This window comes from Lissotriton vulgaris, chromosome 3_1 (genome assembly GCF_964263255.1).
Source record: "Lissotriton vulgaris chromosome 3_1, aLisVul1.2, whole genome shotgun sequence".
Taxonomy (NCBI): domain Eukaryota; kingdom Metazoa; phylum Chordata; class Amphibia; order Caudata; family Salamandridae; genus Lissotriton; species Lissotriton vulgaris.
In genome coordinates, this window is record NC_141689.1 from 734,188,585 (window position 1) to 734,211,825 (window position 23,241).

The 23,241-nt window shown below is 43.3% G+C and overlaps 1 protein-coding gene across 4 annotated transcripts in view; it reads left to right on the forward strand.

Annotated features, from left to right (window-relative positions):
• The window catches only part of ARL14EPL (ARF like GTPase 14 effector protein like), a 282,948-nt gene that overhangs the window by 236,138 nt on the left and 23,569 nt on the right, over positions 1-23,241 (forward strand). For all 4 annotated transcript variants that reach the window (XM_086963021.1, XM_086963022.1, XM_086963020.1 and 1 more), the window contains one exon: positions 9,137-9,259. In XM_086963021.1, coding sequence (XP_086819147.1) covers positions 9,146-9,259 — 114 coding nt within the window. In that variant the 5' untranslated portion in view covers positions 9,137-9,145. The remainder of the gene's footprint in view (positions 1-9,136; positions 9,260-23,241) is intronic.

Genomic DNA, 23,241 nt, shown 5'->3' on the forward strand with positions numbered 1-23,241 from the left:
ATGTGAAAATCGCGCAAAGTGCTACTCTAGTTTATCTGGTCAAGCTAAATAATGGAAGTCCCAAGTTCAGGCAAACTGCAGTGGAGTGTAGGTCCGATACAGAGACCAGGTTACCTACGCTACCTTAAGTTATGTGCGCAGAGTATGGTTTGTGTTGGCGGGGCCACAAGGAGGAGGCTGTTGGCACGAGGAGCAGGTTGTTGTTGTAGTTCAAAGAGTGGGTCATCACTAGGGCTTTGCTACGGTTGATCGTCATTGCCTTTACTTTTGGCACAAAGTTAGTTTCTCTCCTTGCCTTTTGTCAGGGACGGTCGCTTTCAGTGCAAGGAGCAGGTCTCCGGGGAGCTTTGTGTAGGCTTGAAGAGGTCCCTTCATGGTTGCAAGGAGCCAAAACCTTCGGTATCTTCATCTTTTCTTTAGGAGGAGTTCACACTGATGCCAGTCAAGGGTCCAGGGCATGGATGTCACCTCTTTGAGATTCAGGATTCACTCCAGCAGAGGCCAACAGCAGGGCCCACGGAGGTCCAGTTGGTGGTGGTCAGCAGGGCAGTTCCAGTGAGACCTCTGGAAGCTTGTGTCCCGGTAACTCAAACAGGAGGTCAGCCAACTGACCCTTGGAATCACTGTGGGTAGCCTCAAGAGAGGCAGGTCAATCCTCCTTCAGTCAGTAATCCCTCTCCCTCTGACAACTGGACAGTCCTTCTGAATAACCCACATATCTAGGAGTGCTCTGATGAGAGGTTCTGAATGTCCCAGTTTTATACCCTGGTGCCAGCCTTTGGGTGGGGCAACTACAGGACCTCCCCCAAAGCTGTTTCTGGTTGGTTCTTTCCCTCCCCCTGGTCCTGGCTCCAAACTGTGTAGGGTGACAAAGACAAAGGCAGGCCTGGTGTCGGGTTCCTTTGTGTGCTGCAGACAAGGTCATCCTCTCCCCTCACACCTAGGCTTCCTTTGTCTCACTGTCTGTAAGTTATACACAATTCACAACAGTAAAGTCATTCAAAGTCGTGTGACTCAGAACACTGGGAAAAAGGCACAGTTGATTTAGGCAGAAATGCCAACTGGCATTTAAAAAAATGCAACTTAGTGGAGCACAATGGCTCATTTGTTCTTTTTGTGGAAATCAATAAAGACGTCTTAAACAAAAAAAAATGCAACTTAAAATATTACTCATCAAAGAGGAATTTAAATTACAATTTATTACAGTGCAAGCATCATTACTCTACTTGTTCCCAATTGGACGCTAGCACTTATTAAACGTAATAAGGCAACCCAGTGTTAGTGTATGAGAGAGCCTTACCACAGTAAAAAAAAACGATTTTGGAAGTTTTTTGTCGATAGGACAGATCAAATTTAAACTCACATGTTTAACTTTTCAAATACCATTTAACCTGCTCTGAGCCTTTAGGGGCCTCCCCTAGTGGTGGCTTCTAAGTGTTAATAAAAAAAGAATTTTAGGCTTGGCAAAATGTTTATTTTGCCAGGCTGAAAGTGCAGTTTAAGACTGCACAACAGACTGCAGTGGCACCCCTGAGACAGGTTTTACAGGGCTACTGTAGTGGATGGCACAATGAGTGCTGCTGCTCACAATTGGCATTTGAATTTACAGGCCGTGGGTATAGGTATAGGTATAGGTATAGGTATAGGGAAACAATTGATGGACGGAATGCTGGACAATGCAAACATTCTCCCCCAGTCACAAGGATCTGGGTTTCATCCATCATTCTTTTGCTCACCACACCACTCCAGTTTGGATCCAACCATATGCAAATCAGTCTTGACCCTGTTCCTTGTGGGAACAGTCCAGCCCGCACTGCCAAGCCAGGTCCTCCCTGGACCGGAAACTAGCATCCTGGGACCAGTTTCAGGGCATCACCCTTTATCATCAGCCAGGCTAGCTTGAATCCAGTGGTGTAGTGAGCATGTGAGTATAGGTAGTATCATTTACTAGGACTTGCAAGTAAATTAAATGCACCAATTGGGTGTACAACAATTTTACTTTGTTTTAAGATTGTACACTTTAACACTGCTAATCAATGCTAAAGTGCTTGTGTACACGAGTCCTAATGCTAACAAAAAACGAGTTCAGGAAAGTTAGGAAGTGGAGGGAAAAAGTTTGGTGGAATACCATGCCAAGGATGTCTACGGGGTCTGGACCTAGAAAGAACTTGGACTGTAGGAAGAAGTTGTGGGCAGCATACTTGCCCATCCTCTTTCCCCTCTCTATCACCCCCTCTTGCCTCCCTCCAAAAATGAAAAGGGCATTCTAAAAGCGCACACCCACACACACCCATTTACCTGTACTTTGCAGATGCTTAGTAAAACTATGCATGTGTGCCCATTCATTCTGCTGGAAAGGTAAAAGAAAATTTGGATTTCAATCAGTGTTCCTGGCTCTGTATGTTATTTCGTATTTGGGGGAAATAACTTTGAATCCCTGGATTTAGGCGCAGGGACCTCGATCTGCAATCTCCTATAAATAGTCTGGCCATTAGTGCCTCATTTCAACTGGGCCTACTGTTCAGCATAAAACCTTTCATCCTAGAACAAGACATCAAGGCCGTAGTTCATTAACCAACAAAGAATGTAGTGTAATACTTGAGCACCCGAGGAGGTATCACGCAACCCGAAGTTTAAATTTATCCAACTAATGATATTGCACTGAGCGTACTTGTCCCCCAACAGACTAAGTGTGATGTTCCCAGACCTAGCGGATGAATGCCCACGATGCCAGAAAGCTGAAGCTGAAGCGGACCTCTTACATATGTTATGGACCTGTCCCAGACTGATACCATATTGGTTCACGATAAATACAATACTAAACATGGTGGCCCCAGAACGAAAGGAAATATCACTAGAACAATCTATTTTGGGCCTTAGCCCTCAGCCTAAAAGTGGGAATCCCACATATAGATTTGTTAATTTAGCACTGATCTTAGCGAAACGAACAATAACCATGAGATGGAATGCGAAAAAAGCACCAGCAGTATCGGATTGACTTAACCCCTTCACAGTGGGGGTAATTCCCCCACGGTGTGGGGGGGTGGGGGGGGGGCGCGTGCGGTGAGGCAGTGGTCATGACGAGTCCAGCGCGTCATGCTGCCCAGTGGAGCTGGGCTCATCATGACTCCGCCCACTCCAATAGAACGCCCGCACGGTGTACAATTTGCTGCACGGGGTGTGCCGCGGCCGTTATGACGAGCCTAGCTCGTCATGAGCACAGCTCCACTGTGCCTCATGACGAGCTGGGCTCGTCCTAAGCATGGATAGGGATAATGAGATGGTTAGATGGGGTAAAGCGGAAAGTATTGAACAGAAGAGGGAGGAACACAGAGGGCTACATAAGAAACCTATCTCAATGGAGTGGAATGTGATGTTAGACGAGCTTATAGCAACTGAGGTTTCAATTAGTTAAAAAGGTGGGAAGGATCCAGTGCAGGAACTAGATATGTACTGGATATGATATGTAACACCAGGGGATGAGAAAGACACGAAAGGTAGTAGATAATTGCTGTTGATAATGCGATTTATAGTATATTAAATCATTTGAGGGTAAGAAACAGAGGTAAGGTGTTGTAATAACCGACTAGTAACAGGCCGGAGTACGCAGGGAAGAGGGAGGGGGGAATTTCTAAGTAGGATAGTGTTTGCCAACTAGACAACTAGAATGTAATACGAATTCGTATCCAGCTGTATGCACCTAAAGAATAGACATGGAAGCTATGGAATGATCCTGAATGTAATACAGATACATGCAACCATGTTCCACTGTAGAAGAATTAATGTAAGAATTCTTGGAAAATAACTGGATAATGTTATATATTCAATGATGGAGACGTATGTCTTTGACAACGTGCAATGCCAGCGGTACAGATCAGAAAATTAATAAAATCTGTTGAAAAAAAGAGAGACCGTGGTTCATTCTTTAGTTCTTTCGAGGCTTGACTATGACAAATCTGGTCTACTGAAAGTGCACTTGGTCCCCGTGGAAGGCGGCACTTCATGCATTGGCGCATGCGAGCAAATACTTTTATCATATTACTCATAATAATCTTTGGCGCTATCCAGCCTGTATAAAACAGTAATTCATAGGTGCGCACCTCACCTTCTGGCAAAAAGTTAAGAATCTCATGAGGTCATGGCTCTCTCAAATGATGAACCTTTCCTCCTGAAATCTCTGCCATTCAGAAAAAACCATACATTAACTCAGATTTTCTCTAGCAGTGATTTTTAAAACCACTATCTGATAAGTCGAATTCTTAATCGGTTTTTATAGCAAATGAAATTGAAAGAGCGATATTGATCAAGTAGCAGTGATCATAGTCTGATAAGATCGTATTTTAAAAAAAAAAATTAGCAGAAAGAAACCTTGTCTTTGTTGCCACTGATTGATATGCTGCTGGGGGATATTTGTTTGGGAAATTGTGAATTTTAACTTGCCGTTTTTATTTGCTTGGAGTGTTCAACTCCTTTTTAACAATTTGAATTGCTGTTCTCTCCATACTGAGTGTTATACTCCTTCTCAATTGCACATTGCCCTCGGTCGGGGCCAGCTAGTTCTCGACGGCCACTTTGGCTGTGCCTCACCCAGCAGCGCTCTAGTCGCTGCACGCCACCTCCATTAAACCCTACTTAATGGGCTGTGCTCGGACGCACAGTGGACGCGCGTAGTGGGTGTGCCGCAGGCAAGCCAGTCTGCGCCTATCCGCGGTCAGGGCCAGTTATGCTGCCCGTTGCGCGCCGGCAGATGGGACACACTACCGACTATCTGGTGAATCTCTAAAAGTGCTTCAGCCCCCTCCTTGCCTCTCCTACAGTTGCAGCACTATGCCTTTCAAATCGGACTTTGTTTCCGCAGCCTGTGGTTTTGCTCCAAAACTAGAGTTTTTGCCGATCAAACCGCACACCAAATCCACAAGATGCTTGCGCATTAGAGCTGCCCTCATAAATGCTAGATCACTGAGGTAGCACCACACTGATGTCTTTGACTTGGTCTCTTATAAATCTTTGGATCTGCTGTTTGTCACAGAGGCCCGGCTTGATGCTAGACCCCCAACCCAATTGTTGTGCTGGCTACCCCTGCTGGCTTTAAGCTTTGTCGGGTTGACCGTCCAGTTGGTAGAGAGGGTGGTTTAGCAATCTTGTACAGGGATAATTGGGTTCTTCAGTAAAGCCCCTAGCCTATGGGGTGAGTGCGAGATTTTGGATTTTAGTATCCACTTCTCTGATCACTTTACATTAGGTGGCTCCCTCATCTACCGCCCCCTGGTCCAGCTAGTGCCTTTCTTAAATCTTGTGGGGATGTCATAGCTGAGTGAGCACTGCGCTTCTCCCACTACATGGTCCTGGGAGATGTGAATCTCCACCTTGATCAAAAAGATGCTAAAGACTGTGGATTTCCTTGACTCCCTTCAACTAGCCCGTCTCTCTCAATGGGTCTCTCAAGTTGGCCATATCTTAGATCCCATCTCCTCCAATTTTCCTGTTCAGGTGGCCTAGCCCTCCCCTGTCCCCTGGTCCAACCACTTTCTTATCTATTTCTCCTGGGAGGTTACTCAGCCAGCACAGCCTACGCGCTGCCTTCGTCCTCCAACGTTCTGTAAAATTGATCCTTTCCAATTTAAGAGCTCTTTGGCTGCCTCTAGGCCCCCCCTTCAGCAAGATCTTGAAGGGAGTATGACCGGGTTTACTAAATGGATTGCTGATTCAGTGTCTTTGCTATCTTCACCACGCCTGCCTAAGCTGGCAAGGGAATCCACTTCTAAACCTTGGTTTCTACCGGAGCTTAAAACTCTGAAACACGAGTGCAAGGTTCTGGAGAGGGCTTGGCGTTCCAGCTACTACTGCCCTTTGGCGAAACGCACTCTTGGAGCTAAACAAAAAAGCTGCTATTGCGGCAGCAAAAAGTTGATACTTTACTTAACATATATACCAGGCTAACAATAACTCAAAAGAAATGTTTTCAATTGTACAAAGCTTTCTTCCTCCCACCTTTTGGTGCAGACCCCTCGTTTCAATCGCCAGAGGCTTGGCGGGAGTTCCTTTGTTCCGATATCTGTGCTGGCTTGGAATGCATTGCCACTGGCCGTACATGGCATCAAAGATCCTATCTACTTTAAGAAAAAGTTGAGAACCTTTTATTTTCTAGCTCTTTCCTCCGACTCCGTTTCTGACCCTTTTCAGGCTCGCGCCGGGACACTCCTCGGAGTTCTGGGTGCGATATAAGTTTATATAACATACCATAACATCGTAGTTCACTTATATGTATCCTGCGGCTCCTATGCCCACAGTGTCTTTGTTTATCCGCTGCAGTGGAAGTCCCTCATAAGGGCAGAGGCACATAATCCCCTCCCCCCCCCCAACCCCCTCCACCCAGGGGCGCAATAAGCTTGAGAAATAAAATCGTAATTAAATGATTTTATTAACATTTTATTTTTCACTCTACCAGCTGAACGAGTGCGGGTTGGGGTTAGTGTGCCCCTGCTGCTGATTGGCAGCAGTGAGGAATGGCCACTTCAGTTTGAAGTACGCATATGGATTTGGTAGACTATCCTGCGATGGCTAGCACGGCATGCACAATTCATACGTCTCCAACCCAGCAGCTGTCTTAGACAGCTAGGTGGAGAGCAGACACAGGCCTCCAGCGCCTCTAGGAGTGATGAACCAGCCCGCTCCAGCCAATCCTGGTGCTTAACTCCTGCTGCTTAACATCATTAAGAGTATGAGAGCAGCATCTGTATTGGATTTGGGAGTTGACTGTGGAACCTCCTACTCTGAGCCAGGGACTGGAGGACATCAAGGATGTCCTGGGACATGCTGCAGCCTTCTAAGGTAAGTTAAACTTTTAAACATTTAATATTCCTGTTATAAATGTTTTTTTTTAAATATTTAAATAATGTAATGCGACTGGTGCTCACTTAACTACTGCTCGTATTGTCCCCCACCATTTTTGCATATCACCAATCACCACTGATCCACAACAGTCTATACCAATCAAATCCGTGGACATCACTCAGTGGCCCTGGATTCCATTTTAATTAATTTGAATATATATCCCACTAGAGTTTGGGAGGAGCATTTAAATGAGTTTATAGGTTTCCATATTCCCTACTCTTAGGCTAAATTGTATGGCTTGATTTCTATTTCACCACACCTGATCCTATTCTCTGGGTACCAGAGTCCCCAGCTCCATAAGTTTCGCTCTTGCACACACCCTGACATTTAACCACTTTAGTGCATACTATGTGGCCTGCATGTTCTTTGCAATGTCACTGTCGTGTGGAGTGCCTTCTCGGAGCAGGAATGTACTCTATTGGACAAGTGATGGCCTCACTGAAGGAAGCGCCCCTCAGCATAGGTCAAGGCTACTCTCTTTACCTAGAGACATTCTACCCCTATGGGCTTGGCAGATTGGGGGGGGGGGATCCCAAATCTGTCCATTCCATAAGGCAGAACGCTTGCTAGAAACCAGAGTAAGGATTTTAAAGAAACCAAATGGGTGGGTGGAGGAAACCTCCTTTACAACGCAACTTTTACCACGCAGTGCCTTTACGACACAACTTTTACAACGCAACCATTACAATGCATTGCACTGGGGGGGCGCTCTAGGATAGGGAATAAGTTTAATTTACTATCCAACACCTTCCCTAGTGTCCACGGGGACTGGAGTTGGAATAGTAAATTAAACTATTCACTATCCAGCACCCCAAAGCACTATGCGTTGTAAAGGTTATCGTTGTAAAAACCGCGTTGTAAAGGCATGCGTGGTAAAAGCATGCGTTATAATGTCATGCATCCGGTGGGTCGTCAGCCCATCCTGCATTGGGCCACCCATCCAACCCTGGGCTGTCGACAGTCTTTCTGCACCCGGGGGTTGGGGGGGTGGAGGGGTCAGGGTAGATGGGGGACACGATCTACCAACGCGGACGAGGGAAGGTAAGAGAGCCTACTAAAAACCAAGGAAGGGATTTTAAAAGAGTGCTAGGAGTGGACAGCTTCTCCTGGAATCAGGGCAATCCTAGCCACTTTCCAAGTACGGGTACAAACCAATCTTTTTGGTCCCACTTTCCATTTAGGATGGCTGCACCTTTTGGGTCTGGGGAGAGTTGACATCCAGGAAACCCTCCCAATCCTCAGCATTACTAAAAAGTAGAGATCTAGGGGACAGCAAACATTATGTGGCTTGTATGAATTTCATTTTCCGAAACTCTGTTCATAATCTTGATTCTTTTAGCCTGGAGTTTTGATATAAGACCGTATTGATACAGCTTGCCCTCAAGCAACTAACTCAAATCTTTGGCTGGATGACCTTTGCATTGATGCCAAACACATTAAATACCCTAGACAACCCCTTCCCAGCCATTTTTAACTGACAAATAAATTAACCAATGCATAGTAAAAGTGTGGGAACATGACTGTATTTAATGGAAAATTCTATAAGTGCTGAGCGTGGCGAATGTACGTGCACGATCGCCAGAGGGGTCTATAATGTGGCCTATAGGAGTTGCTTTGGGTGAGGTTGGAAGGGTGCTTCAATCTTGTTGCTTTAGATTTGGTTCTATGACTCTGCACGAGTGATCTAGAAGAGAGAAGGGATAGCACTTCAGTTTTCCAGCCATTGGTTTATGCATCAAGCATTCCATGTTAGATCGTCAAATTATTAGTAGTGCGGAGGTGAAAATCATATTGCTGGGAAGAAAAGCCAAGTGTTGACTAGTGCTTCAGAATTAAAGTTCCCTTCCCGCCTGAGCTTTCTGGCTCTTGTTGGAAAGGAGATCCAGATTTTGGCAACTGCACTCAAGAGGTCACACCAATCGAGAGCTCGCTGAACCTGCAAATGATCAGGAGTGGTGCCATTCCTGATCTGAGGACCTCTCTCCATTAGCATGCGCGAAGCTTGTGTTGTAGCAAAATTGACCATGCACTATGAATGTCTCGAGCTGCAATGCACAGATTTTGGTAGATGCATACATTACCTGGTACCTGGAAACCATCACTTCCTGAAACTCAGACTGAGATTATTACTTTTTTTCAGCAGTTTAGAAAATTTGCCCCCCACTCTGTAAAAATCACAACTGTAATTGTAACTTATTCAATACGTATTTTTTTCATACAAAACTGTTTTTGTTATTTTCAGTGCTTTGAAATGATCGCTGTTTCAGAAAAACTGACAACAGGAAAAACGATTGCAGGACAGACACTCATGGATGTAAATGGTTCTCCGAGTAAGGAAGAACTTTCTAAAGTTCAGAAGCAAATGGTAAGATTTGTATCTACTTCATTTATAAATATTTCATCAGCCTCCTGTTAATGACTGTTGAACTCAATGAAAATTGATTTCAACACTTGGATCTTTTATAAAGTATTTTTATTTGAATTGTTTCATATTTGACAAAATTCAAGCTGGTGCAGAATATTCCATGAAGAAGTCATTTGTGGTATTGGAATGTGCATGGCTGTGTTGTCATGGAGTTCCATGACGAAGGAAGGTCAGATGGCAGTTAGAGGAGACCAGGAAGGATAGTAGCAAAGGTGCTGCAGCTTTGTACTGCTGGGGTCATTTAAATAAAATGATTAAACCTATAACTATGTGGAAGCATCTTCGCTACCGATTGTGCAGTCTTTTTTTGTGAATGGTTTCATATTTGATAGATAAAAAATGTCAACCTGTTGCAAAAAATCATCATCATCACTCTGTATTTGTACAGCGCTGCTCTTCACCCATGAGGGTATCCAGGCGCAAGGTTGCAGGTCTAAGTTGAAAAGCCAGGTCTGAATTCTGTCAGAGGGTGATGTCCAGAGGGGAGGTGGGAGGGGGGGCTGTTTTAGGACTTGGCGTCGAGGTAGGAGAATGAACTGCCTTCACTGAGTCTTCAGCAGATGTGTGGTGTCTGGGCGAGGGAGGTGGATCAGAGTTCTCTGGAGGGATGTTGGAAGTTCAGGCAGTGGTTGGTGTATGCTGGTCCGTGGTCGTAGAGGGATATGTAGGTGTCAGTCAACCACTTGAATTGGCATCTTTTCTGGAAAGGAAGCCATGAGGGTGGGGGGGTGGTGTGGGTTCATTTGGTCCGGTGGAGGATGAGTCTTGTTGCTGAATTCTGTATCATTTGGAGTCTCCTCATGAGTTTGGTGGTGGTACCTGCGTTCAATGAGTTTCCGTAATCCATCCGGCTGGTGACTAGGGCTTGAGTGACTATTTTCCTAATGCTGATGGGGAACCATTTGAACATTTTTCAGAGCATGCAGAGAGTATGGAAGCAGGCTTAAGCGACTGCATTGATCTGTCATTTCATGGTGAGTTTGCTGTCCAGGATGACGCCAAGGTTGCGGGCATAGTCTGTCTGTGTGGGAGTGGGTCCCAGTTTCAGCGGACCACCATGTGCTCTTCCCAGGGGAAGGGTTGTTGCCAAAGATCAGCACTTTGGTCTTGAACTTTAGACAGTTTGTCTTCATCCAGTCAGCGACATTCTTTATGCGTTTGAGACATTTGTGAAAGTTAATCGGCGTGGTGATGGGGGTCTGCTGAGAGCATTGTCGGCGTATTCTATTATGTTGAGATCATAGGTTCTGATGCTGTTGGCTAGGAGTATTCAAGAGGGTGGGACTGAGGGATGAGTCTTTAGGGACGTCGCAGGTGGTGCTCTTTAGTTCCAAGGTGAAGGGAGGTAGGCAGATTATCTAAGTACAATGCGATCCATCTGAGAATATCCCATGAAGATGTCAGTCTCATCCAAAGCGCAGGATAATTTGCTAACTAGAGAACTTTATATATAACTAGACATATCTTCTGCACAGGCCTTGTGTACAAGTACTCCATATCCCAGAATTCTTTTAGATTAGCTCTCTTTTAGACTATAAAGTTTATAGATGCCACTTGATTATATTGCACTATGTTTAACTACAAACACCTGCTCAGATGGAATTATCTTGAGAAAGTCTCCAGAATTAACAAGGTGGGGTTTTCTTTATCTTAATTTTCAGGTGTGATAATTAAATCGCCCCACCAATTGATGTATGGACTTTTTGTTAATCGATAAAAAGGTAAAAGGAGCAATTGTCTACATCAAAAAACATATAAAAGACAACCATTTAGTACAGTCAAAGAATTTGTCGGAGTTTTATTCTATTTATTTGTTTTATTATTTATTCAATATGTCTATTAGGAATCCGCATCAGAAATAGATATAATCCAATAATCAATATTTCAATGTAAGGAAGAATACAATATTTGTAAGTATAACAATTAATATTGTAATAATACAGCAAGTGTGTTCCATAAAGGAGTTTACCTAATCTAAATTAAATTGGATTGAGCTAGAATTAAGGTGTCAGTTCAGGAACGCAATAAAGAGTTCCGACAAGAGAATAAATGCATAAGCATAATGCCTTTGCACATCAAATAAAGAAAATATTAAGCTGAAATGCCTTTTCAGCTATAAATCAGCAGACCTCTAATAAAACAGGTAATAGGCTCAAAAGCAATCTCCCAAGAAGAGAGATCTGGTCTCAAGATAACACAGAGATGAATATCCACGAAATGCAAGTGAGAGAAGACCCCTCCCCCCTACTCTAGGAGCATGCATTAATATAAACACACAATATTGTAGCTGGTAATGTGCATTATATTGTTCGTTCGAAACATCCAATAGGATTTCAGTAAACCCTTGGGAGTAGGTAAACTCCAGTTTCTCATGTCTTCACAACAGGCCACAGACACAAGTCCATGAAAAGATACTTCATCCACATTTTGCGGCTCACTCATTTCTTCCCATGAATCCTCCTTCCTGTTGCCACTCCTCCCTGTGAGAACCTCACTATCCGTTGTGTAATTAAAAAAAATGTTTGTTCACTAACTAAAAAATGCTTCTGAAAAGGTACAACATCTGCAGCAACAGAGAAAAATATCTCCTGCAAAACAAGAGCTCAACGTGGGGAAAACCAGACCTTTTAATGCAAGTGTATTATTTGCAGTTAACATGTCATCGACAGTTAAGCTAATTTAAATCTGCACATTCTTTCATATGTATTATCATATTTCTTATGTACGCTTATATTTCTTATGTAAATATGTGTTATTTAACACACACTTTTGAGTTAAATGCGTTTTCACTTGTAATATGAACAGATTTTCTGAATCTGAATCCTTTGCAGAGAACCCTAGCACTAGAAACATTAAAGTTAATGGTCAATCCATACATTGGAATGACTAAAAGTAAAGTGAATACTTGCACTGAAATTAACAATAGAAATATGAAGATGTACTTTTCTGAAGAAACAGCCAATAAAAGAGGAATGTGGTTGTGGGACAAGAGTTTATGTACTCTGAAGATTCCATTGCAAACTAAATGTTTTGTGATTTATGTTCTTTAAAAGGCTGCAGTAGCTGAGGCAGCAATAAAAGGTATATGCATAATGATCGCCTCCAGATTGTAATGAAATCATTAGCAGGGAGTGGTTGCTATTCAATACATGCACTTTATGCGCACATTTCTTGCACTTTCAGAAAGTAATCTATATTTTTGCACCTTGAAGTATTAATGTGGCTTTTTTTTGACGCAGCGACTCAGAGTTGACAAAAATGTAGACTCTTAGATTTAAATGTGTAATTTTCTAAATACCATGGGATTAAGAGGCCAGTTTCTCTTGGTAGTACTGTAATGACCTGGAAGAGCACAAAGAAAATGGCCAATAGACTCTAGGTCTTAATAAGTAACCTCGTGCCCCCATGTGGAGTTGACATTTTTCACAGTTGACACAGGGACCTCCAGGGCCCTTACTTATTGCTTGATGAGGAGATTTGTCATTTTAGCATTGGTCATTAAGAGGCCCTCTGATAAATCTGTATGTGTATTTTGATTAAATTGTTTCATGGCATGGTGCACAAAGCATGAGCTGAATCCATTACAGTTGAAAAGGAGTGATTCCCTATGGTTTACACAAATGTTAGATGAAGATTAACTTAATGTGCAAACAGTGAAGAGTAATAGTTTCAGTATTTCTGGATATTTCTGTTCAAATTTTCTCTTTCAAGTCACTTTCAGAGGACCATTTTCCTATGCTTACTTGCTTCAGTTTGTTATGCCACAGTAAGACCTGACTCTGGTGATAACTTTTCTGATGGCTTTGCCCTTTGAGACTATGCATACTTATTATCTACCATTTCTGGTCTTAACGGTGGCTTTTGTTATCGCCTTCTCATCAGCAAGAAGAGCATGTAAACTCCAAGCCTTGTCAGTGAAGCCTCTGAATACCTAGGCCCTGGTTGTGAGTGTAGGGCTAAATTCCGATCCATTGTCAATCACGTGTTTTTTCCTGATAAATTCAGAGTGACATTTGGGCATTTAAGAATCAGTGTCTGCCCTGAACCAACGCCACGATTTAAAGTGTTGCGGTAGTCTCAAATACTTATAGACGTATACTCAAGAAATCTAAAGGGTCATCATTTGTATATATAACCTTTCTGTCCTGATGATGGTCTTGTGAAAATCTTCAAAAAGACCGAAACGTCGACTACTTCAGTCCATCTCTGCATATTTTGTGTTTTTACCTTGCTTTGATTTTCTTCTGATTCTTGGGTTGAAATCATTGTATTTATGTTTGAGCAGTTTGGACTTAATGTTTAGATATGTTTAAGGATGATACTAACAATACCTTGAATATCTAAATAATATCTATGTATGTACCCTGCTTGATTTGAATAATAATTCTCAAATAACACAAAATCCTGGTCTTTCTGTTCTTTTCTCTTATCTAATGTATATATGGTGTTAGTGTGGTAACACTTTAATGTTCTGATTTTGCTGGACTTTTTCTAAGAAATTAATAAATCCAAAACAGCCATTGATTTATTTCATATCCGGGTACTCTTATGATGTAATGCAGGTCCCTATGGTGCTGTAAACTAGCTAATCAACAAAACCCCTTGCTGGCCAACTCTCCTTGAACTAACCTTGCCCGAGCCCGCAAGGGTATATTGGGTTGCTCACCTATATATCTACGGTCTTCCTACCCAGGCATTCTTATAGAGGGACAAGTCTTTTCTAGACAAAACTTATTAAAGGAGACAACCGGCGTTTTTCCAAAAGTTGTAACATCTCTAATTCTAGCAGTAAGGGCACTATGCCTTTTTTTTTTTCTTCCTCCTCATCCAATTGAAGATGGAGAGCATTTGCAAACGCTATATTCTAGGATGATATGGTCACTACAGGATTAAGGATCTTATCAATGACAAATTGTTTATTGGTATTGCTGCTAACAAAAAAGGGAAGGCAACTCGGTGGTGAACCATGTCCCATTAGATAGTTCTCTGTCTCAAAATGTTGTTCTCGAGTGAGCAAAGACCCTCTGGAAGGGATCCGAGTGAATTCCACTAGAAGAAATGCAGCTATCGCTGCCTTGACTAGGGGTGCCGTTAGTAGGCATTGTCAAGCAGCAACTTAGTCTGCCTTGTTGACCTTTACAGGGCATTAGTCTAGATTCATGATCTAGAAGTAAGGGTGGCTATGCTAGAGCTGTTACGCAGAACCTTCTAGGGTGGAGTGGTTGTTATATTCCTCTGACCTCCTTTTAGAGTGCACTGCAAGGAAATCTTTCAAACATGAGTGATCTGATGGAAGGTATTCATTAGTAGAATAAGGTAATTACCTTATGTAATGCTGTTTCTGAAGTGTAATGCTCCTATTGCTTCCCAGTGATTGCATTATGCCAAGTTCTATTCCCTCGCTTTAGTTCACACAGGTGAGGCAGTACTGCTACATAGGAACCAATACCAAGCTACCCATATAAAAACTCTATCCATCCCTGTACTCCCCTCCTGTGCTTTTCAGCTGTTTTCTACGCCTTTGTTCTTCCTAGACAATGTAGGGGAAGAGAGCAACTAAAAGAGTCATGTGCAGATAACTCCCCTCCTGCTAATGTGGTTGTTCCTCCTCTCACAGACTGGGCTGAGCTTCAAAATATAATTGAGGAGGCAGTTAAACGGGACATAGCAGGCAGACCTAAAGGACAGACAATACGTGGTTGTTCTGGTTCCGCACATCATGATGATCCAGACTCATCTGTCTCAGACATGGAGCGGTCGTCCACATCCTCTGGGAAATATGTGAAGACCGGAGATGGAGAGATGTTGTCACTTGTGTGGGACAATCTAGGCTTTTCTCCTTTTTGGTTGTATGATGGAGATGATTCATTATTTCCACAATATAGTCAATCTTCCTCAATGGCAATGCTATTTCATGACCGAATTTTAGACTTGGTAAAGAGGGACTGGAAGGAGGTTTATAGGCTCTCCATCCCCACCTTTTTTACAGAAGGTGTATATGTTAGAAGAGGGTGGGCTCTCTTCTCATCATATAAAGGTACATTCAATATAATCAACGTTAATTGGTAAAACCACTGTCAACCTGGACTATTCCCTTCCCCTGATGCTTCAGATAAAAAGGTGGATTCAGCAATGAAGAGATCCTTTACTGCAATGAATTTGGCTATTAAAGCTGGAACCAGTTAATTTTTTATTTATTAAACCCAGAGCATTCCAGATTATGCATTATACATAAATGTTTTCAATAACAATTCATATCTCGTATATACATTTGTATACCATTAAATAAATACAAAAAATAGCCGCATTAAGACCAGCCTAATTAATGTTTCCTACAGATTCTACAGTACAGTACATCCAATATCAACAATATTGTTAACCTAAAGGATACCATTCTTGAATGAAAGCCTGGAGGGACGCAAAGCCTCAACAGCTAAGGGTCCTACCCTGATTTACTAAATAAGTATTTGGTGTTAGTAAGTAGCCATTGCGGTATCATTAGCACTGAACCAGTTGTTCTGCTGCATGGTCCGTATTATCTTTCCACTCCATAACAGGGGACCCTAGCTTCCTGATGGTCTACCCCTGCATTCGCTGAGGGGCATCTCCTGTTTGTATACAGCAAGCAACCAAGCCTGAAACGAGGGAGGATCCGAGTACTTCCACCTTGCAGCGATTAGTATCTTAGCAACAGCTACTGAGATAAATATAAACTATGTCTGAGTTGTATTAAGACCAATATTATCATGCCCCAAATCATTTGACTTGGGCTAAATCTGATCATAATCCCGAACAGTCCTTTCCAAAATAGCTCCAACCCTGCTTTTTAAAGGTAATAACCTGGCACAATCAAAAAACATGTGAATCTGAGTAGCTGGGCCTTCCATACATCTAGGGCACTTGTCTATTCTCTTTTCCCATTCAAAGAGTTTGACCAGTGTAAAATATAGATTAAATAACGTTCAGAAATTTTGCGCCTTCAAGCTCCCTGATAAGAATATCTTTGCGGCTAGTGCCAAAGCATTATCTACATCAACTTTCGGGTTGCCAAGCTTCCTAGCCCAGTTGGCCTCAATTTTTTCAAGGTCATCCGGGAGTTTTTCTGAAATAAAGCTAGAAATGTATCTTATTTTACAACCACCACGGGTGATTACCTCCATCAAAGGTATTTTATCAATGCCTATATCATCCCTGGTGTTGTTACAGAACTACCTAATTTGTATATATTTGAAACACTGAGTTTCCGGGATACCAAACCTTTGCTGTAGAGAGGTAAAAGGAAGTGGTTGGCCTAAGTGGAGTATGTCCCTAATTACTGTCTGACCACAGCGCTCTCGTGGTCTAACCGTTACAACCTAGACAAGCGAAGGAAAAAGAGAAGCGCCTGAATATCTGCTATATTTAGGGAAATTCATAACTCTGCAGACTTGACTCCACATCTTCCATGCACTAAATTCAATCTTAAAACATACTTTTTGTAAATAGTTTGGCTCCGACTGCCGCAACAGCTGTCCACCAGCCCTTCTTCCCAAGGCAAGTTTGTATATTGTTGGGAGTCTGCTGTGGCTCTGCTGATCTGTCCTTTCCTTATTTTCTGCAAGGAATAAGTTATACGTCTGTTGTATAATGGCCGCCCAATAATAGTCTGTTAGGTATTGTCAGCCCCCCCCCCCGCCTCTGTGGGAGAGAGAGAGATACTTTATTGAGCACCTCACCTTACTGCCAAATAAAATTGATAAATATAGTATCCAGGGTTTTCAATATTATTTCATTGGTAATGATCGAAAGCGTTCTAGAACCGTGGGCAGCATGGTCATTTTAAAAACATTAGCCCTACCAATAACTGAGTGCAGCCAATTTATGCGTCATAGGTCAGCTGATATTTCCTCAATCAAAGGGTCAATTAATTTTTGGTTTGGTAGTTACTTCGGGGCTAATACCGACTCCAAGATACACGACTGAATCGACACGTAGAGGGTCTTGAAAAATGAGATTATCTGTACAGATCTGTGTTTTACTTTTGTTCAAAGAATAGCCTGAGATTTTAGCACACTCTTTGGCCATAGCTGCTATGTCCCTGATTTCTCCTTTGGGGTCAGTGGTAACCATAGCAATGTTGTTGGCATATGCAAGAACCTGAGTCTCATCACCTTCACTGATTATAGGCCTTATCCCCTGGTTATTTGTAATCTTTTCAATCCGAGAGTTTATATAAAGTGCAAATAGGATAGGGGATCACGGACACCCCTGCCTAGTCCCCCACGAAACCTTTGACATCTGATTCCCCTCCAATTAGTTGAATTTGTGCATATGGAGAGGAATACATAGCTTTGGTAGCAGTGATTATTTGGGGACCAAAACCCCTTAATGCTTATATACCCCACAAGAAACTCTAATCCACCCGATCAAATGCCTTCTCGGCATCGAGTAGTCATAGCCATCCGTCCTCCTGTCCCTGCTGTAATGTAGAACAGGGGATTTCACCCGCAGTATATAATCTGTAGTCCCTCTGCCAGGAATAAACCCAAGGTCCCATGGTGACACTAAATGAGCTATGACCCTACCCAGCCAAGTTGCTACGATTTGCCACGAGTAGATCTTTGCATCTGTATTTCTCAGTGAAATTGGACTGTACAAGGCTGGATTATCTGGGCTTTTACCTTTCTTGGGGAATATTACACTATCCATACCTTTTCATGATTCCGGGGGGATCCCAATATATTGCACCCCCAGACACAGATCTAATGGGATCGGGGCTAGTTTGGGTTGAAGTATTTTATAAAATTTAATGGGCATTTTATCAGGCCCGGCAGCTTTCCCCGAAGACAGATGTTTTATGGCTGCTATGAACACCTCAAATGTTATTTCTGCTTTTAGCCCCGCCCTAGCAGATTGATCTAGAGCCACCCAAGATCCCCTTCAGAGATTGAGTGATATCCGAAGGTAGCCCTTCACCTGCTTTGTATAAAACCTTTTAAAATTCCTGGAATATCCCAAGTATATCACTGATCTCTGTATAGCTTCCATCCTTCTGTTTTGAGGCTATCCTACTTCTGGCTTCTTTGTTCCTTATATGGAACGCAGGCATTCTACCAACTAACTCTCTGAATTTGTCTATTTCATTCCTATGGGTTTGATATTTCTCAGCCATTCTCCGGTTCAGCTACCTGTTCATTTCTGTCTTCAAAGTGATAATTATGAGCTGGGTTCAAGCCACCCCCCGCCCCTGTGATATCTGCAGCACATGTTCTTGCTCCGCCTCTGCCAATTCCCTCAGCAGTCTTTCTTTTTCAGCCTGGAGCTGTCTCCTTTCCTGAGTGCCGAAGCGAATAATTCGCCCCCCCCCCCCCCGAGGCCAGCCTTGAAAGTGTCCCATACTATGGCATGTGAAGCGCTATATATATTAATGTTGTCGAAGCCCTATACCCAGTTCCTAATGTGCTCAACAAATGTGGAATTTACAAGCACAACTTTTTACGATGTTGATTGGTTGCTTGGACTTCAACCTCCAAAACTAGTGAAACAACCCTCTGGAGTTTCCTGATTCTACTTTTCCTCAATAATCTTGTTGGAATAAAAAAAATAATCAAGACATACGTATTTGTTTTGGAGGCAAGAGTAGTAAGTGTACCCTGGATCACTAGGATGTTAATGACTCAATGTAGCTATCAGAAAGTGACTATCCATAAGGGATGTTAACGCTCTATATATGCAATGTTCCTTCAATTGATATTGTTGCCCTCAATGGAGACCAGTAGCTTGATGTATGTTGAAGTCTCAGCATACGACCAGCGGCTGTGGCCAAGATGCGAATTCAACCTCGAGATCCTCCAGTATCTTTGGGTCATCTTGATTTGATCCATAAACGACACAAATTACAAACCCTTTCCTCAAGTTCGCCTAACCCCCACCTACCTTGGGTATCCATGATTTTACGCCTAACCAGCCCTATCTGCAGTTTGGCTAATATGGCCACCCCCTGATTATTATTTCTCCGTGAAGAACATACCAGCAAGTTGCATCCCCTCATTGTCATCAACTTCTTTTTCTCCTGTGGAATATGCCTCTCTTGCATACAAATAACATCAGGGGCTACTACCCGCAAAAACTCTGCCACCCTTGTCCATTTTTTCCTATCATTCAAGCCCCTACATTCAGAGTATATAACAATTTTAGCATATGAACTATATTCAGAAACTCTTGCTGTTCTTAATATATCTTTTATTAATTTTACTACAAAATAAATGCATCGGACCAATTTTTAGTTTCTGCTCAGTTTGTTTTATTTTGGAAACCCCCCTTTCCCTCTGCCACCCCGTGAGCTCCCCTAGCCCAGAACCGCCCAAACTCCCCCCTCCCGCCCCCCCATGAACCCTCACCACCCTGAGAAGCTAACAGACCGCTAAGCAGTCTGGGAGGAGATGGAAGCAGCGCATGTGACCCATGGATAATGCTGATATTTACACAATAGTAAAAAAAAAAGGTGTGCATAAAGAAAATGCATAAATGCATATAAAGGTATTGGACACTAAATGTTCAATAATAAACTGATGCAATGAAGGGGAGTCCCTATTTCTTCCCCTACTCTTAAGCCCAATGCTATTCCTGACATCAGAGCCCTTATTACCAAGATTTGCAGAGTAGGCTTATAGCTCTGTATCACATTCACTTTTTTTCTTTTTATTAGCTGTTACAGCTTGATGCCATTTAAGAACTCCTTTGCCTTAACCTCCGAGGTGAAAAGCGAATATTGCCCTGCCAGATCACTTGAAGGCAGGCTGGGTTGATCACATAAGCCTGTGCATTTAGATTCTGGAAAGGTTTTATCATCTGCCTCCGGCGCCAGCTCACTCGACCATAGCATGACAATAGTCTAGTCAGACAAAAACAAAATATTTCCACTAAGGTGCTATGATTCAGGTCTTGCTTTCACTGAGATGGCTTGTCTGCGGAGAACTTCTGAGGTAGATCAGAATACCCCTAGGCCTCTCTCCCTCCCTAAGAGGTTGTCTTAGTATAAGGGGTACCTTATGGCCCCACTGGACTTCTTGTGCCCAAATCCAACCTGACAGTTCCGGAAGGGCTGTCCGTAAAAGTTCTCTGACAAAGGTCCAAATATTCAAGCCCTCCACCCCTTTTGGGGGCCCAAGCAAGCGGAGATTGTTGCGTCTCCGGCGATTTACTTGTTCTCCTAGCTTCCACTGTATATCCACTAGTCGCACTTTGTGATCCACAGCTTGTGCTTTAGTAACAGAGAGATCTGTCTGCCACTGCAGTTCTAGTCTCAAGATCTGTAAGGCGATCACCAATGAGATTACACTTTTTTTTTTTTAATTTTCTGACCACCCCTTGAACTTTCCTCGATGCAGTCTGAGCCTTGGAACTATCTTGACGTGTCTCCTCGTGATGCATTGAGACTACTTGGTAGATAGCATCTAGCGTAGTGGAGTCAGAACCGCCTACCCCCTGTAGATTCATATAGGAGGAGCCAGCCAGACCCTCTGTAGGTGTGAAGTCCTAGGCTAGATCCTTTCATTTTGAGATTCTCTGATTTGACTTTTAGCCTATCTTGTGAGGGGTCATAATGCTGCTCTTTTTGCCATCTTCAAGATGATTGTCACTCCTGCTAAGGCTCGAGGACGGGTCTGACCCCTTCACAGACCCCTCCGCCAAGTTGGATAGCAAAAAAAAACAATCCCTAATCTCAGATTTGGTAGCCTCAGTCCCTCCGCTTCAATCCAAACGTTGCTAAGCCCACAGTTCTTTATTCTGGCCTAATGACACACTAGTAGCAGAATCGGGTTAAAATAGTGTTGATTGAGTGTGATTTCCAGTGGTGGTTAGAACGGCCGAGCCAAACTTGTATTCCCCCTTGTGAGAGCCACAGCAGAACTTTAGCCCCAAGAGTCCTAGTATTTACCATGAGTCCCTCACCCATGGTTAGGGAGTTACTGTTTGTGGTAGTTACATTGCCTTTAACGGGGGCTGGGTAGAAAATAACTCCTGCATACCTTTTATCATGCTCCGTAGCAAGGGGTCCTGCTGCCAAGATTTTATTGCCATAAGGCAGAAGACGAGGGCTGGATCAATCTTGTGGCGCTGAAGGGACTGTCTCTGCGGGTTTATGCTGTTTCAGTGCATTCCCTACAGTCTCTTCCTGCTCCTGCTGGTCTTGTTGAGCTCCTAAGGGGGTCAGGTCTGAAACAGACTAGCCAGCTGGACGTGTAGGGCTGGCAGCACCACCACTCCCATTTTGCTCAGCCCCGATCCCTGGGGAATCCACGGGATCGGCACCGCAGCTTCTTCTCATTGCCCTAGCGAGCCCGCCTGGATGGAGGGGCGGACCGCCTTTGCCTTCTGGACTCCGCTAACAGTCTTGGGCCCCATCCTGCAGGTTGAGTCACAGCAGAGAGAGCAGTCCAAATGGGATAAGACTGCCGCCGTCAGACACCTAAAGACAGCAAGGCCCCTCAAAATTAGCACCGGTCGAGGACAAGCCCCAGGAACTCTAAAGAAGCTGTGGAAAGTATCCATGTCCACTGGCATCTTCACAGGTTGGTCCATTCCATAGTATAGCCACTGGTCCGCTTGCTGCTGCTAGCTGTCACTATGTGCCCGCCATGTTGCTGCCCATTGAATGTCGATCTTTAAAGATCCACAATAAGCTGGAACCAGTTCAACTTAAACAGCTCAGTCTTTAGTGAAAGGCTCTAATAAACTGGCCATAGCAATTCAGTAGGGTCAAGAATATTCTGAGCTTTTGGTATACCTGGCAAAAACAGTTCCTGCTTTTGCCAGGTATCTGACATGGGACATATTACTGCAATTTCTTCTGGTTCTATCAGACCGAGAAATCATTTGGAGTCTGTGGATGAGAGATTGGAAGACTAGTGCAATGGGGAAATCTGCACTGCTGAAGATACCATTTGAGGGAAGCATGCTATTTGAAGAGTATTGGATGCAATGATTTCCAAAGTATTTAAGTATAAAAACCATGAAATGCCCTAAAAAGGGTAAATCGGTCTGCCGCGAAAGAATCCAGATCCTCATTCTACAGGAGAAGGAAGTACCAGCCCAAGCGGTATTCTAGGAAGCAAAATTCTTTCAAAGGGGCTAGACAAGCCAAGAAGTCCTGATAATCAAGATAGGAAGGTTATTGAATCAGTTGGAATAAGGATTTTACAGTTTATTCAGGTCTGGGAGAAAACTGTCACAGATAAAAAGAATACTGGGCATAAGGAGAGCTGGCTATGCCATAGGATTGTCAAGTGTCTCTCTAGAAACAGATGTACTTGTGACTCAAGTACCAAAACACTATCAACCGCTGTGCTCTTAGAGGGCGTGGACACTTCTTAGCAAAAAGGCTATTATGCAAAGCCTAAAGGCGGAGACAGGAATGTACTCCAGTCTGTTTGTGGCACAAAAGGTGTCCAGTTAATTTCGGCCTGTGCTAGACCTGAAATGGTTGAATCTATAGATAAAGACAATTCATGTTTGCATGGTGACACTCCTGACAATTATTTCTCTGGTAAAACCATGAGATTATTTAGCCTTTATAGACTTGCAGGACACCTACCTTCATGTGCGGATTCAAGAATCTTTCCAGAGGTTTGTGAGATTTGCGGTAGGCCAAGCCCAATACCAGTTCCGGTTGCCCCAGTATTAGAACTTTCATAGATTCCTATGCTTTGTATCATTCCCCCGTCGTCGGAATGGGAGCCTCGGTAAATAAAAAATATCATAGCAGTAAGTACAAAACAGAAAACTAGGTTTAGGCCTCATCTCATTTTGTAGCTTATCCACCACTTTTTGTAAAAGAGACCAACATTCTGCAACAACTAATCAGAACAGCCTCACCCCATAGAACCCTCCTGAGAGAGCCTCAGAGCCTCCGATTTTCTACCGCACGTTGTGCTAGGGAG